Here is a 16,043-nt window from a genome sequence, read left to right as displayed (position 1 = left end):
GTACCAGGACCACTTTTACTAACATAGTTCTACTAAATAATCATGTTGTTTCATTGCACAGTTTTAGGGATATAGTTATTGTTCAATAAATACTTAAGTCAATTGATTGAAACTTTAGATTTATCAGTGTTCTTATTGACAAATTATATTTAATTTCCTGGGTAACCCAAAGGCAACAAATGGTTGGCTTATATTTTATCATAGTCTTCTTTAAACATTTCTTTAATTACTCTTAATATCAAGAGTCAGGAAAAATATTTGTATTATTTCTTTGTTTAGTTTTATTATTTCTTTTTTAAACACTTCTTTAATATTAACAGCAACATTCAGAAAAAATGGTAAAAGTTAATATTTATTGAGACATTTCTAATGTTGCAAACACTGTTTCCTTCTAAGTGTTTTCCATTAAGTGTCTTCCTTAGTGTTTCCACTAAGTGGTTCTGTGTTTTAGGTGTATTTACTCATTTAATACTAACAATAGCCCTGGTCCTTAACCCCATTTCACCAATGAAGAGATGAGGTACAGAGAAGTAAATAACTTGCCCAAGTCACAGAACTAATAAGTAAGTGAAGTCAGGATTCTAATGTAGGTGGTTTGGCAGTAGAGCAACACTCAACTTCTATACCACACCGTCTCAGGATATTCATGGTGCGGTTCAATTTTTACCTCATCAGCCTTAATCCATAGCTGCTTTTAAGACTGAAAAAAAAAAAATAATGGTTCTTAGACAATCGTTTTTAATTTGTATTTCATCAAAAGAACTTCTGACATTTATTTACCATCATGACTTTTGTCCATAGGAATATGCTAGCACTAGATCTGGGCCTTGAATTATTATCTCTAATGTAGACCCTGGTACATGTTCAGTTGGGTCTCAGATCCAGAGAAACAAACTCTGAGACAGAAATGTGCTTGCAGGAAGTTTATTGGAGAGTGTCCTTGGGATCAGTGTCTATAGGGGAATGTAGAAAGTAGAACTGAGCAGGAGAACTTGAGCCCCAGAGTAATCACAGGAAAGGCCTTGGCAGATCCCACAGGAAACCAGGAGCTGGGATGCCTCTCAGAGATGTCTTGCCCTGAGGCAGGGTGGCCAGGCCTTTGTTACCTGCAGTTAGCAGTCAGTGGATGGAGACTCCTGGGAAGGACACAGGACCTTAGGTGAGAGGACTTTCTTCTGATGATGACACCTCCCGGGGAGTGCCACCAGCCACGACACGAGCCACACAGTCACCAACCCCACATCCGGGATGGAGTGGTTCTCAGAATCACCTGGAGGGCTTGCTGAAACACAGGTTCTGATTCAGTAGGTTTAAGGCGGGGCTTAAAGTTTGTATTTCTAGTAAGTCCCCAGGTGATCCTGATGCCGCTGCTCCAGCGTCCACACTTGGAGAATCACCAAGTTACACCTGTATTCTTAAAAGAGATACCTTACCATAATTGTCTTAATCTCCTATAGCATTCACACCTTCTATGGCACTACCTGTGCTACACACGTTGGCACTTAAGGTAATGTGCCCTTAACATTTTATGTCTGTATCACTTCTTTCCAATAAGAGTATGAAGTCAAAGTTTTGCTCTATAAACTCTCATCAAATTGAGCTGATTTAATATTCATACTCTGTGTTTGCATGATTTTATAATCTGTTATGTGAATGCACTAGAATCGCTGGATGAGGGATTCTTTATATTTCCTGGATTAAACAGAAGAGTTACAGAATAGAAACCGATTGAGAAGATGAAACAACCCTTTCTGGCTTCAAGTTTTTAAAAATATAGGTCAATGTGACTTAATAAATCCACATGTTCTATAAAAAATATTCTAGTAATTCTCTTACACTCTCAGATTTACCATTTTTCTCCATTACTTTAACATGAAATGTGAAGTACATTTTATGACTCATTTCTTGCTGTTCATTTCTTGAGGTCTCTCATATTTGAACAATTTGTCTTTTCTCCTTTATAGATTCTTTTAAAAATAAGACTAAAGCAGACAGCAGCAGTGTCCTAGTATTAGTACAGTATGTAGATTTTTAGACCTTCATGTGACATATGTATATATATACGATTGCATATAGTTTACCATATATACATTTGATAAAGATACTTCACATGGTAAAAGAAGCTTATCAAATATTCAGAAAACATACTGTTTTGAAAAGTCACCTAAAGGCCCATAAATGTTTTAATGGCCTTTATTTTGTTATATTTATAAATTTAACAATTACTCATTATAGAAAAATGGAAATATATGAAATTATAATTTAAAAATTTAATCAGTCCTAAGTCTAGCCATAAATATCACAAGTAAGATTTTGGTGATTTTTCTGTGTAGTAATCTTTAGGAGTCTGCTACACCTAAAGATTTACATTCTACTTTTCCTATCTCATTAAATAGTATTTGAAAGCATAATCTTTAAAACTACATGAAAGTCTAGCATAGAACTGTTGTAAAATTTAACTATTTTGAAACAAGTTTTGTTTGTTTGTTTTTATTTTTAAAGAACATTAAGCTTTGGAAGATTTTCAGTGATGCTTAGAGTTTGACTAAAAATGTGAGTTCACCCTCTAACTTCCAGAGTTGAGCTAATTTCTGTTTATTGTGCTTCAAAAGATACAGCCTATGCCTCATTTTGTATTTTATTAGGTAAGACAATGAACAAGGTGTTAAAATCAGGCATTAAAAAAAAAATAGAGTAACTGCTAACATAGCTTCATGTAAGTGATCCGGTTAGGTTTGGAAGGTTTCTTAAAAAGCTTTCTGAGTTATTTTTTATATGATCAGCTAATGAATTCAGCACAACTTCCTCAACCCCAACCTTTTTCTCCTGTTTAGCATTTTCCACTTTTTTACTCTGTGATGTACAAGCCCTCCCTGGTTAATTATGTATATATTTAGCTACTGCATGTGTTGGGCTTATTATTGTCATCTAATTAGATGTAACTTGAACTGCTTGCTTCTAGAAAAATCATTAAAAATTCTTTCCTAATGACCTAGAGATGACAAAATGTCTGTAAAGTGTGAAGAAGCAGACAAGCACGGGAACATCGCTCTTAAAGAGTGTTAATCCAGATGCTGCAATCATCTAATTAAACAATATTTTGCTGTCATTAACATTTTCACCAAGGAATTGCAGTTATAATTTCTTTGTCAGCTGTCTCTAGATCACTTTACCTTCAAAACTAAAGTGCCATATAAAAACGTTAAATTGGATGGTTTAATTAAAAGTTTTTTTTTTAATGAAGAAACATATCTAGTGTTTCTGAGATCTCATTTACTGTGCTTCACTTTTATTGTTTGAGTAGATTAGTGTCATAAGCTTATGATATTTAATATTCATCTTCCAAGATAAGTCTTTATAAGCATAGTTAGTTAAAAAAAAAAAAAAAGCTCTTCACTTATTACTACTGGGAAAAGAAAGGAACCCTACCAATTACAGCACAAGGTTATTTACTAAATTTCAATTATCCAAAAAAATTCATAAATACCTACATGTACCAGAACCTAACAGGTCTTGCTTTGAAAATATTTCACTTTTTTGGTTAATTTTGTAAACAGCAGTTGTTGTTGTTGTTTTTTCCATTTCACAAAGGTGTTTAGTAAAATAATTAAAAATAATAATGCTAATTTATGGCTAAAACTTATAAATGGAAAGTACCAGAGTACCAACTTCATCCATGAGGCTTTTAAATACATCATGAGTTTTTAATTAAAATAAAAAATATATATTTGCTGTCCATGTTGCAAAGCTTTTATATGGAAATTTTTATATAAAAAGATTTTAATGTAACTGTCAGAACAGCTATTTATATAGTTTATTGTATTTATTGGATTTAAAATGGCTTTAGTAATTTAAAACTTACCAAAGTTTTCTAAGCATTTATTTTTAAAGAATCTTCCAAAGATTATTAAAAGTGAATTACAAAAAATGCAGGACAAGTTAATTATGGTGAGCTGTGACTGTTGGCAGCCATCAATTTGTGTGTGTGTGGTAAAGAGTATACTTTCTTTTTAAAAATTTTTTTCCAAAAATAGCATTATGTCTTTTATTAGAAAATCATTTCTAGAAAAAACCAGTGTCTTCAAGTATGGTCTCTATTTTTATGCTGTTTGTGCTTAAACAATACATTTAAGTACTGAGTTAATGTAAATTGGCATTTTATTTATTTTATTTTAACAGTTTCTCCTTGTTATGAAATGTCATCAGAAATTTTTTAAAAATATGATATATAATTTTCAGCTGTTCATTTATTTATGTAAGTAATGTTACGTAAATAACATCAAGTTAATCTCTAAAAACACACATATATTGGAAGACCTCGCTTTCATTAAAATGTATAGATTTTTAAGGAGAATGGTAGCTGAAAGAATGGCAGAGCACTGAATATGCCAGGGAACTCCTTAGAACCCCAGAGAGAGCTCTGCCCAGCCAGGCTAGATTCCCTGGGTATGTACAAGCGTGGAACACACACTTGAGAGTCATCAGGGGTCCTAGGTTAACATGAACATGAACTCTCAGTAATAATATTTAATTTTAGAATTCCACACTGTGTATCTTACAGTGACTGCTTTAGAAGAATATCTCCATATTCTGCTAAAGAAAAACTTTAATTAAAAGGTTCCAAATTCTTGCTTACTCTCGTCACTCTCACTCATCACAGTCGAGTTGCGGACGTAAAGCAGGCACATTCGTTGGCTGCCAGTGTGCCCTTCTGGTGGTTTCACATGCGTGCTCACGAGGCCTTTCTCTCCCTTTGTACTTCTGTGCCTTTACACAGTCCTCATCCTCCAACAGGACTGTTCTGCAGTTTCCATTCTTTATTTGGCTTATGTTTGTTCATCTTGTAAACTCTGGCTCACTTTATCCCATATTTATCATGTATATGTTCATTCCTTCAACAGATATCCATCAGACAAACAGAATATTCAACACACAGAGTTTTGCTTTTTATTTTTAAAGCTCAGACCCTACATTTTGGAGCTTACAGGACTAGTGGAGAAGTAGACACATACTAGCTGTAACACATCTGCAACAGTGCTATGGCAGAGAACAAAGAGGAAATCCCAAGGTTACTCTCGCCTCGTGTCAGTAAATGCAAAGTGGGAGTGACATTCTGCTTTCTTTCAATTGCCTTCATATATGATAAGCACCTACATTAATTTATGCATTTTAAACAATAGGTATTTTTGTTGTAAAATGCAGAGATTCACATAAGAACAGATAAAACAATCATCCAATAAAATGTTTACTCAGTGAATTAATTTGATTTCATGCTCACAATTGTTAACAGATTTAGTTCTTCCTCAGATTATGGTTTTTTTTTTCTATTTCACAACCAGTGACCAATTGCTACAAGAGTAGGTATCATTTAATGTCAGTTCTTGAAGATAGATAAGAATATGTATACCTGTTCTACTGTTATACTAATATGTGTGCACCAAGGCATACAAGATGAAATCCATATCACTAATATCAGGGAAATAGCTATTTTTTATGGGTTTGAATGGAAACCTAGGAAGTCCTATGTTCAATTCATATCATATTTTTACAAGAAACAATCTTTTCCAATAAAAGTTGTCTTTGGACCCTGTTTCCTTAATCATGTTTCTCTGAATTTCATCTGATCATTTGTAATTTCAGTATCAGTTTATCAGGGGGGGCCTGTGCTGTGCTCTCCCTAAGCACAGGCTTCAGTATCCTACCCAAAAAATATTATTAAAACTAAAAAACAAACAAACAGGAAAAAAATATCCAGCTAGCATTCAGCAGCTCTCCGCTAAACTGAAATAACATAATAGGAAAAGAAAATTTGTGAGCTTAAGGGAGTGAAGAAAAAACATGCTTGACATCTGCCTCATTGCTTTTCCATACTGACTTCAGTGTACTTCCATTAACTTGAAAATTCTCTACTTTGATTGTCAAGAGAAGCACAATGTAGTGTTCAATGTGCTGGCAATAGAATTTTTAGATATGTACTTGGTATAATAGAACACCATCACGTGATCTGCAAGTGGGCAGGCCAGCTGGTGACCTCCTCCACGATCACTTCCAGGGACCCTGGCCTACAAGGCTCAGCTTCCAAGGTGACAGTAGCGTCTTCATCATGTTCAGCTGCAAAGAGATGGACGTGGAGCATCCACGTGCCAAGCTGCAATGAACCAAGCCTGGAGGTGCCGATACCAACTGCGTTCACATTCTCTTGATTGCAACTTAAGGCCCACAGCCATAGCTACTCATAAGGGAGCCTAAGAAACATGGTCTAGCCCAGGAAGAAGAGAGATTGATTTTGACAGATAGCTAGCAATCACTTCAAGTTATCTTATAAGAAAGTAATTCTTATTACTTACTTCTAAATTATTATTGAGTGAATTCACTTGAAACATGTTGTTATAAGTGCTTTTGATTAAATAAAGACATAGTTCAATAAACAAAAGAGTTACTTTTCTTCTGCAATGCAATAGTTGCCTCATCGATTATAAAGATGGTCAACACTTTCCTCAGCAGTTAGTGTGTACAGATTTTCATGTCTCTCTTTCTTTACTAGGACGGACATACAATGATCTGAACCAATACCCCGTGTTTCCATGGGTATTAACAAACTATGAATCAGAAGAGCTGGATTTGACTCTTCCGGGAAACTTCAGGGATCTATCAAAGGTAACTTTTAAATACATAGAAGTGAATTTTCTTCTTAAGGCTATATTCCAAAAACATTTCTACCAGAGTATGTATGTTCAATTAGTGTTGTAAGAAAGGTAAAGCTGAATGTCTCCTCTTTTTGCACTCAGTATCTAAATTGTTTCCTTAGCATAGGAGTTAAGCTATAAGAAGTTAAATTAGTACTAGTATAGACAAAATGAAATGGCTATTTGAGAAACAGCATGTGTAAGGAGAGGTTGTTCTGATATTCTGGGTTTTAAAGGTTCAGGCCAGAAACTTCAAATTAGTACAAAATATGACCAATAATTTATGTGATATATTTCTTAGATGATAAGACTTGTTATCTTAACTGTAGTACATACATACATTGGAAAGAAGCTTGATAAGGAAAAAGTAGGACACAATAATTTATCAAGGATCTGTTAAGATAAAAGAGAGAAGATTTGTCCCAAAAATAGCAAGAAAAAAATACATAATGGATGATAAGAATAAAAAGCCAATTTTTGGTTCATTCCCCTCATTTGCTGAGAGGAAACTTAACGTGGGATATGAAACTCTGAAATTCAGTGAAGAACTAGATACTCAGCCCCAAAAGCTTCTCTCTAGCCTCAGCTAATGTCAGAGCTAGGCCGTAAAGTTTAGACAGGTTAGCCATTTTAAGCTGCTCATCCACTCTGGATTTTCTGTCTTCCTTAGTTGTCTAGTTTAGTATTCCACAACAGCATGAAAGGCATATGTGCATATGTGTATACTTTTGGTTCTGGCGGGGAGAAGGTTGAGGAGCTCATGAAAAAGTGTAGCATAAGCCCTGCAAGGCAGGAAAGTGAGCAATATAACCAATTTAATCTCACAGACAGTTTTTAACTAAGCACATCTTCTCTTGCCTTTTTTTCTTGCCTTTGAAAATTAGATCCACTTAAGTTGAAGTTCTCTATGTCACTGCTTACATTTGTGGGAGCTGAAGCCATTCTATTTGCCTCAGTATCCCCATTCGTAATATGAGAATAAGTCCTACTTCATACAGTTGTGAAGGTCAAATGACACGTGCATTTAAAGAATGTAACAGTACTTGGATCATAGAAGCACTTCATGAATATGAGCTGTTATTATATATGGAATGTTTCTTAGCCTGTGGCTGAAGCCTATGTACTAATTTTTCCATGTTATCTGCCCTTCACTCTCTAGTTCCTATAATTTATGGGACTTCCTATCAAACTTGCTAGCTTATTGCTGATTTTAGCTGTGCTGTTATAGGTACTCCAGGGACCTAACGGATCAGCTAGCCAGTATCTTATTGAGAGTCACATAGCTGGTAGAAAAGTGCTAGCAATTGAATTTCAATATGGCTGAAAGTGTAATAATTTTTCCAGTGTGATTGCACTGAACAAAAATCTTTAATCATTTACTGTGTGCAAATAAGTATTCAGACTCAGGCAGAATTCATAGGGCCTGCCCTTCAGAAGCAAATCTGGTTATTGATTATCTGAATGATAAAATCATTTTCTGTAAAATTAAGTAAGACTGAACTATATTGTATAGGGAGCTACATGAGAGGCAATAAGTAGAGGTTAGGAACAAGAACTCTGTAGCTAGACTGTCTGGCAGATCCTAATTCTGCCACTTAATGGCTTTGAGGCTTTAGACAACTGTTTCATTTCTCTTTTCCTCAGTTTCCTCACCTGTATAACGAGGACAGTAATAATAGGGTTGTTGCTGAATTGATGAGTATAAAAATGCTGAGAGCACCTGGCATATCAGCATTAGCTAATACATTGGGTGTAAATATAATGTAGTAAACCCTTGATATATGCCATATACTTTGAATTGTCTTTCAAGTTTCAAATAAGGATGATAAATATACACTGTTACATCCTTATTGGAATTAGGATGTTTGAACAGTATGCATCTTTGACATGAATTTCTAAGATTGAGGTGTGATCTTTGGATGTAAAACAAGACCAAACTAACTTATAAATGTGGAGGTGAAAACTGCTAAATTAGATCTTTAACAAAATCTTATTAACATGTGTTTTACTTAACATTAATTCAATAGTCATTATGTATTATATACTATGTGTGTGTATATATGTACATATGTGAGTGTGCATATATATGTGTTTATACACACAATGAAATGTATAGTGTGGATTCTCATGTAGCATCTTACCTAAGAATTCCTCTCATGTAGCTCCCTATATAATATAGTTCATGCTTATTTAATTTTACAGAAAATGATTTTATCATTCAGATAGTCATATAGCATGTTACATAGTGTTATAAACTCATGAGTTAACCACTACAATAGGTATTTTAGATTATTTTTAGCACAGGGAAGAAAGCCCTTTTTCTTTGAAATCAACTGGGATATTATGATGAAAGGAAGCTTACAGACCAAAGTTCCTCTCTTTCCTCCATTTACGTGTCCATTCTTTCAGTCATTAATTCAACCAACACCACACACTTACTGTATGTATGTTAAGCCCTGTCCTAGGTGAAGGAGTGTATAAGAGTCAGTAAAGACGTATCTTAGCCATCTTGGAGAGAGTCTAGTCCAGAGCTGAGAGGAAGACTCAGATGGTTACCAGAAATCTGGGAATCCAGCATTATGGCAGTAGGTATAGTGTGGGCTGGAACAGACTGAAAGATGCAAGCTCAAGTACACTAAGACATTTGGACTCAAAGGTTCTTGAAACATTATCCCAACCAAAGAAAATAGAGCCTTCATCTTGGTTCATATGGATGAGATAAGGCAAATGGTAAAATATTTGCTAATAATTATAGATTTTTAGTTTATTCTTGTGGAAAAGATAAGTTAAATGAGGAAATCACTATTTCTAAAGTAACTAGAATATGTAAACATTCTTCAAGTTTTTTAAGATGATCTATTTAACCTGTATGCCTTTTGCCAGAACTTTTCCTTTTGTGACCCACATGTGCTCTCCTAATTTTATTTAGTGTTAGATAAGTAAAAGAGGTAAACAGACAGCCTAAACAAATTAGGCGACATGAACACTGACTGCTTTTGCAAACATAGAGTCCTTCATATTGTGAACTTTTGAACCCATGGTTCTTAAAAGATAGATGACTTTTTCTTCCAGTTCTACTATGTTCCATTCTTTAGCAATTTGTTCTTTACATTCTGTCAAAATAACATGATAGGAAAATGGTAGCAAATTAAAACCTTGATCTGTTAATAAATTATTCTTACATTCTTTCCCATGCTTAATTGAATTTCTTAATAGGAACTTCTTACAAATGGGCTAGAAACTCGAGACCATCCTGTATAGAAATCATTAATAAATAAGATTTTAGTGTATGAAAATATATCATATTATATGCCTAATGGGAAAATGACATTTGAAGTATAATAAACATAACTGGAAAGAAAAACTTCTAATGATGCAATATTATTACAGTGAAGAGATTACCATTGAGAAGCACATGAAATTCTTGTAGTTATAACCAGTACTATGAATGAAATTTTTAGTGAAAAGTCTGTTAATCTTCAGAAATTCAAGGGATATTTGGAATATTTGAACAGTGTTATTAACCAGAACATTCTAAAAGCTCTCCAATAACAAAAGTTTTTCCTACACAAAATTTAGGACCCAAGTCATAATTCCTATCAGTGAATAAATTGTAGAATTTGTTTTAGTAAACAACATTTAGAGCCTCAACTAATTTTTATTTCTTTACTGCATAAAAGTTAACACATTAAGAAATGAACAGTCCTTTAAAAAGTCACAGATTATTTCTTTTCTTTCTTTATACCTCTGCATTGCATTGGTTTCATAAATACTAGTTGTGTCAGGACTTCTAATGAATGTTTCAGACAACCCAGCTTAAGCAGTTGGCTTGAACAGTAAATCAACATTATTGGTTCTCACAACTGAAGAATTCAGAGGAGGAAGGTTTAGTTTCAGTCAGGTTTTTTTTTTTTCCAGTGATGCAAATAATGCCACCAAGCACCGAGTTCTTTCCACCATTCTGCTCTGCCTTCCCCTCTGTGGGCTTCATACTCACCCTCTACTGGATGGCCTCCAGTAGCTCCAAGAAATCCCCTTTTAGAAGCAAAATGACCATGACAGTTCCAGACTCATATCAAACTATCCAAATAAAGCATCTCACCAAGTTCCTCATGTGAAAGACAAAAGAAACTTTGCTTTCCCAGAAATCCCAGAAAATGTCTCCTCATGTGCAAGGCTAAGAGTTGACAAGAGGAACGTTGAATTCCTATACGCTAAGGAAAGGGAGCTTAAACAAACTCACTATTATAAAATGTCAAGTATACTGTATCTGAAAGTTTCTTCTTTATAGTTTCTATAATCTATACAATAGCAAATGAACTACAGGTTTGTATACACAGAGCTACTATGTAAAAGGAACTTTCCAAGGTGCTAAGAGGATTTTAAGATAGAGACCTAACTCTCAAGGAATGTTCATTGGTTATGAAGGAGAAAAAACTAATTGGCAGTAGGTTGCCTATTACATATATAATCTGAATGAGTTACAAGCTGGAATCAAGATTGTGAAGAGAAATATCAACAACCTCAGATATGTGGTCAATACCACTCTAATGGCAGAAAGCAGAGAGGACCTAGAGAACTTCTTGATGAGGGTGAAGGAGGAGAGTGAAAAAGCTGTGCTTAAAACTAAATATTAAAAAACTAAGATCATGGCATCTGGCCCCATCACTTCATGGCAAATAGAAGGGGAAAAGGTGGAAGCAGTGACAGATTTCCTCTTCTTGGGTCCTAAAATCACTGAGGATGGTGACTGCAGCCATGAAATTAGAAGACAGTTGTTTCTTGTCAGGAAAGCTATGACAAACCTAGAGAGTGTGTTAAAAAAACAAAGACATCACTTTGCCAACAAAGGTCCATATAGTCAAGGCCATCGTCTTTCCAGTAGTCATGTATGGTTGTAAGAGCTGGACCGTAAGGAAGGCAAAGTGCTGAAGAATTGATGCTTTTGAAATGTGGTGCTAGAGACGACTCGTGAGAGTCCCTTGGATAGCACAGAGATCAAACCGGTCAATATTAAGGGAACGCAACTTTGAATACTCACTGGAAGGATTGATGCTGAAGCCAAAGCACCAATACTTTGGCCACCTGATGCAAAGAGCCGACACAGTGGGAAAAAAACCCTTATGCTGGGAAAAGTTGAAGGCAGAAGGAGAAGAGGGTGACAGAGGATGAGATGGTTGGATGACATCACCAATGCAATGGACATGAACTTGAGCAAACTCCGGGAGATGGTAAGGGACAGGGAGGCCTGGCATGCTGCAGCCCATGGGGTCATGAAGAGTCGGACACAACGTGGCGACTGAACGACAATAATAATTATAATATATGAACTTCCATGGTGGCTCAGTCGTAAAGAATCCACCTGCCAGTACCGGAGACACGGGTTTGATCCCTGGGTTGGGAAGAGTTCCTGGAGAAGAAAATGGCCAGTATTCTTACCTGGGAAATCCCATAGATATAGGAGCCTGGCAGGCTACAGTCCATGAGGTCACAAAGGAGTTGAGCATGATTTAGTGACTAAACAACACAGTGGTTGTAATATATGACATTAAGTGGAGTCAGAAATAAATTTATCATAATTTAAGCTAGTGAAGCTTAAACTTCAAAGCCCCTCAAGTTTCAGGGGCCTCTTATCATTTGCCCCTAATGGTATGTCTGCAGTTTTATGCTCCTGTTCCTAAAGAACCCCTCTCCTACAAATTGCTTGTATCATAAAACCCAGATCTACTCTCAGTGCAAAGAAGAATCTCTCTCTCAAGGAATCCTGGATGCTTCACTGAAGCAAATGAAAGGGGTATGAAAGGGCGTAAAACATCTACGTACACCTGGGTCTGTTTCTTCCCATATCTGGTCTAAGCCCATAATTCAGCTGTTACATGCATTTCTTATCTACTTCCCCAAAATGTTCTGACAATATTAACAAAACAATGGCTATTTCATTTTTAAGCAGCATCTAATACTTAACAGGAATTCCCTGGTAGCTCAGTTCGTAAAGAATCTGCCTGCAGTGCACGAGACCCAGGTTCAATTCCTGGGTCAGGAAGATCCCTTGGAGAAGGAAATTGGCAACCCACTCCAGTATTCTTGCCTGGAAAACCCCATGGACAGAGAAGCCTGGTGGGCTGTAGTCCATGGGGTCTCAAGAGTCACACACAACTTAGCAACTAAACTACCACCAGTATTTAACAAAATCACATTGGAAAAATTAGTAATGATATTTTTATAGGATCCAGACAAGAACCAAAAATGAGAAAATAAATAAAAATAATGTCGCTGCCCTAGACATGCTTTCCCTGGGGCTTCGGTGCCGAGGGCAGGATAGCGATCTGAGTTGGAGATGGCTTTCTTTTCACAAAGTCGGCTTCAGCAGGAACTCAGCTCTCAGTTATAGAGAGAGGGGAATCCTGGAGGTTTCTGTTCTCTATACTGGCTGCTGGGAAAGGCTAGCTCTAGAATCATCGCACCTTTTCAGTTTTCCTTTATGTATATCGGTATTAAAATTGAGAGGAGAAAAAGGAGAGGTCATAAACAGAACATGGAAAGAATATAAGCTCTATTCAAATGTAGCTCTCTCACCTGCTGTGCAGACTTAGGCTTGTTTCCTAAGCTCTCTGAATTTCTGTTTCCTCTTCTTTAAAATGAACACAATAGTATTCACATGGAGTTGTTGAAAATTAAGTGCAATAATGTAGGTAAGGCATCTACTGTAATGCCCAACACACAGTGGCATTCAGTGACTAGGGGTCAAAAGAGCAAAATTCTGTAATTCTCAATTGAGAGTTTGTGATTGAAAACAATCTAGTGACAAAGATCGGTTTAATTTTATTTTAATAAAATCAAAAGCAACAATTTTAAATAAAATATGAAATATTTTTCATGCAATAAATGACTGTTTTTTCATATGTGTAGATTTCCAAGTTAATGAAAAGCCTTAAACATCAAATTACTGAAGTTAAATGTTTACTTAAATTTGTTTGAGATACACATTTATTTAAATGAAATATTTTATTGCATTTATAATATTCTTACACTTCCTTCACCCACTTAACTGAAGAGCACAGGAGCAATGAAAGTTCCTCATCAGTAAAATATATTAGACCCCTCTTCAGATTAGACATCACAAGTTCAAGTTTTATTCATTACATGTGCAGGTTAGAGGTCTTATGTATTGCTTGACATGATGGGCGGCTAAAGAAACAACCCATCATTGACTTATCTTTTCAGTACTCAAGCAGCACTGATTGTAGAGATTTTTCTCCAAATTTATACAGATTTTCCTCATTGAGATGTGACTTTGTGGCAAAATCTATCTTAAATCATGATATGTGCCACTGTTCCAGTTATTTGCATACACACGTGAATTTTACTCTGCATATACAGTGGTTATGTGGCTTTGACAAGAAGCACAGCTCCTTGCTCACTAAAGTGTAAATGGAATTTTCCTATATCCCAGTCAAACCCTCTGATAAATGAAATAGTTTCATCACAAGAGCCAAATTTTACTAATATTGACATGAGCATAGAACATCACACACACACACCCATTCATTGTGTGGAAAAAATATGTTTTGTTAACTCAGGAGTTGTTTGATTGACAGTTGATGATAAGCATTACCATTATTTCCCAAATTATTATGCCACTTTAAAAAGGAAGTGATAATGCCTTGAGGTTTAGAAATGTGATAATGCAAATAGATGCACTGAAGTGTGAATACTCTCAACTGTCCACCCTTGATACTGCCAAACGCCTACATACCACATAGAAAAGGGTTTATTTACCTTGTTAGCATAGGGAGTGCTCAACTGGGCAATGTGGTGCAAATTTCTACAGTCATTTTATCTTTCTTTCTCATTAAAAATCAACAATATCTAAAATGAAGTTAGTTTTATTTGCTTTAGCATGTAATTTACCTAATGATCAAGCTTTAAAAACAAAGCTTGAAAAATGGGGCAAAACTTAGTGTATTCGTAGCTGACTATGATGATATAAAACTGGTTAGAAGACAAAAATGTGAACGTGTAAATCTAATTGTATACCATCTGCCAAAAGAAGCTACTGCCAAATACAAAATTTTTTCTAAATGTATGTTGAAGGTTGCCTTAACATAGAACCCAATTTGAAAATCATTTTTGTTAGAATGGCTTCTATTGCAAAACCGAAGGATAAGTACTATTTTAAGACAAGGTTCAGTTCAGTCCAGTTGCTCAGTCGTGTCCGACTCTGCAACACCATGAACTGCAGCACGCCAGGCCTCCCTGTCTGTCACCTACTCCTGGAGTCCACCCAAACCCATGTCCACTGAGTCGGTGATGCCATCCAACCATCTCATCCTCTGTCATCCCCTCCTCCTCCTGCCCTCCATCCCTCCCAGCATCAGGGTCTTTTCCAATGAGTCAACTCTTCGCATGAGGTGGCCAAAGTACTGGAGTTTCAGCTTCAGCATCAGTCCTTCCAATGAACACCCAGGACTGATCTCATTTAGGATGGACTGGTTGGATCTCCTTGCAGTCCAAGGGACTCTCAAGAGTCTTCTCCAACACCACAGTTCAAAAGCATCAATTTTTTGGCAGTCAGCTTTCTTCACAGCCCAACTCTCACATCCATACGTGACCACAGGAAAAACCATAGCCTTGATTAGATGGACCTTTGTTGGCAAAGTAATGTCTCTGCTTTTTAATATGCTATCTAGGTTAGTCATAACTTTCCTTCCAAGGAGTAAGCGTCTTTTAATTTCATGGCTGCAATCACCATCTGCAGTGATTTTGGAGCCCAAAAAAATAAAGTCTGACACTATTTCCACTGTCTCCCCATCTATTTCCCATGAGGTGATGGGACCAGATGCCATGATCTTAGTTTTCTGAATGTTAAGCTTTAAGCCAACTTTTTCATTCTCCTCTTTCACTTTCATCAAGAGGCTTTTTAGTTCCTCTTCACTTTCTGCCATAAGGGTGGTGTCATCTGCGTATCTGAGGTTATTGATATTTCTCCTGGCAATCTTGATTCCAGCTTGTGCTTCTTCCAGCCCAGTGTTTCTCATGATGTACTCTGCATAGAAGTTAAATAAGCAGGGTGACAATATACAGCCTTGACGTACTCCTTTTCCTATTTGGAACCAGTCTGTTGTTCCATGTCCAGTTCTAACTGTTGCTTCCTGACCTGCATATAGGTTTCTCAAGAGGCAGGTCAGGTGGTCTGGTATTCCCATCTCTTTCAGAATTTTCCACAGTTTATTGTGCTCCACACAGTCAAAGGCTTTGCCATAGTCAATAAAACAGGAATAGATGTTTTTTTGGAACTCTCTTGCTTTTTCGATGATCCAGCGGATGTTGGCAATTTGATCTCTGGTTTCTCTGCCT

The 16,043-nt window shown here is 36.1% G+C and overlaps 1 protein-coding gene across 10 annotated transcripts in view; it reads left to right on the top strand.

The window, feature by feature from the left end:
* Positions 1-16,043, top strand: part of NBEA (neurobeachin) — a 646,246-nt gene that overhangs the window by 536,453 nt on the left and 93,750 nt on the right. For all 10 annotated transcript variants that reach the window (XM_043891765.1, XM_043891767.1, XM_043891768.1 and 7 more), the window contains one exon: positions 6,545-6,657. In XM_043891765.1, coding sequence (XP_043747700.1) covers positions 6,545-6,657 — 113 coding nt within the window. The remainder of the gene's footprint in view (positions 1-6,544; positions 6,658-16,043) is intronic.

The sequence above is a fragment of the Cervus elaphus genome, chromosome 30 (genome assembly GCF_910594005.1).
Source record: "Cervus elaphus chromosome 30, mCerEla1.1, whole genome shotgun sequence".
Classification (NCBI taxonomy): Eukaryota; Metazoa; Chordata; class Mammalia; order Artiodactyla; family Cervidae; genus Cervus; species Cervus elaphus.
The sequence above is the reverse complement of the archived record's forward strand: the minus strand, read 5'-3'. Positions and strand labels throughout refer to the sequence as shown.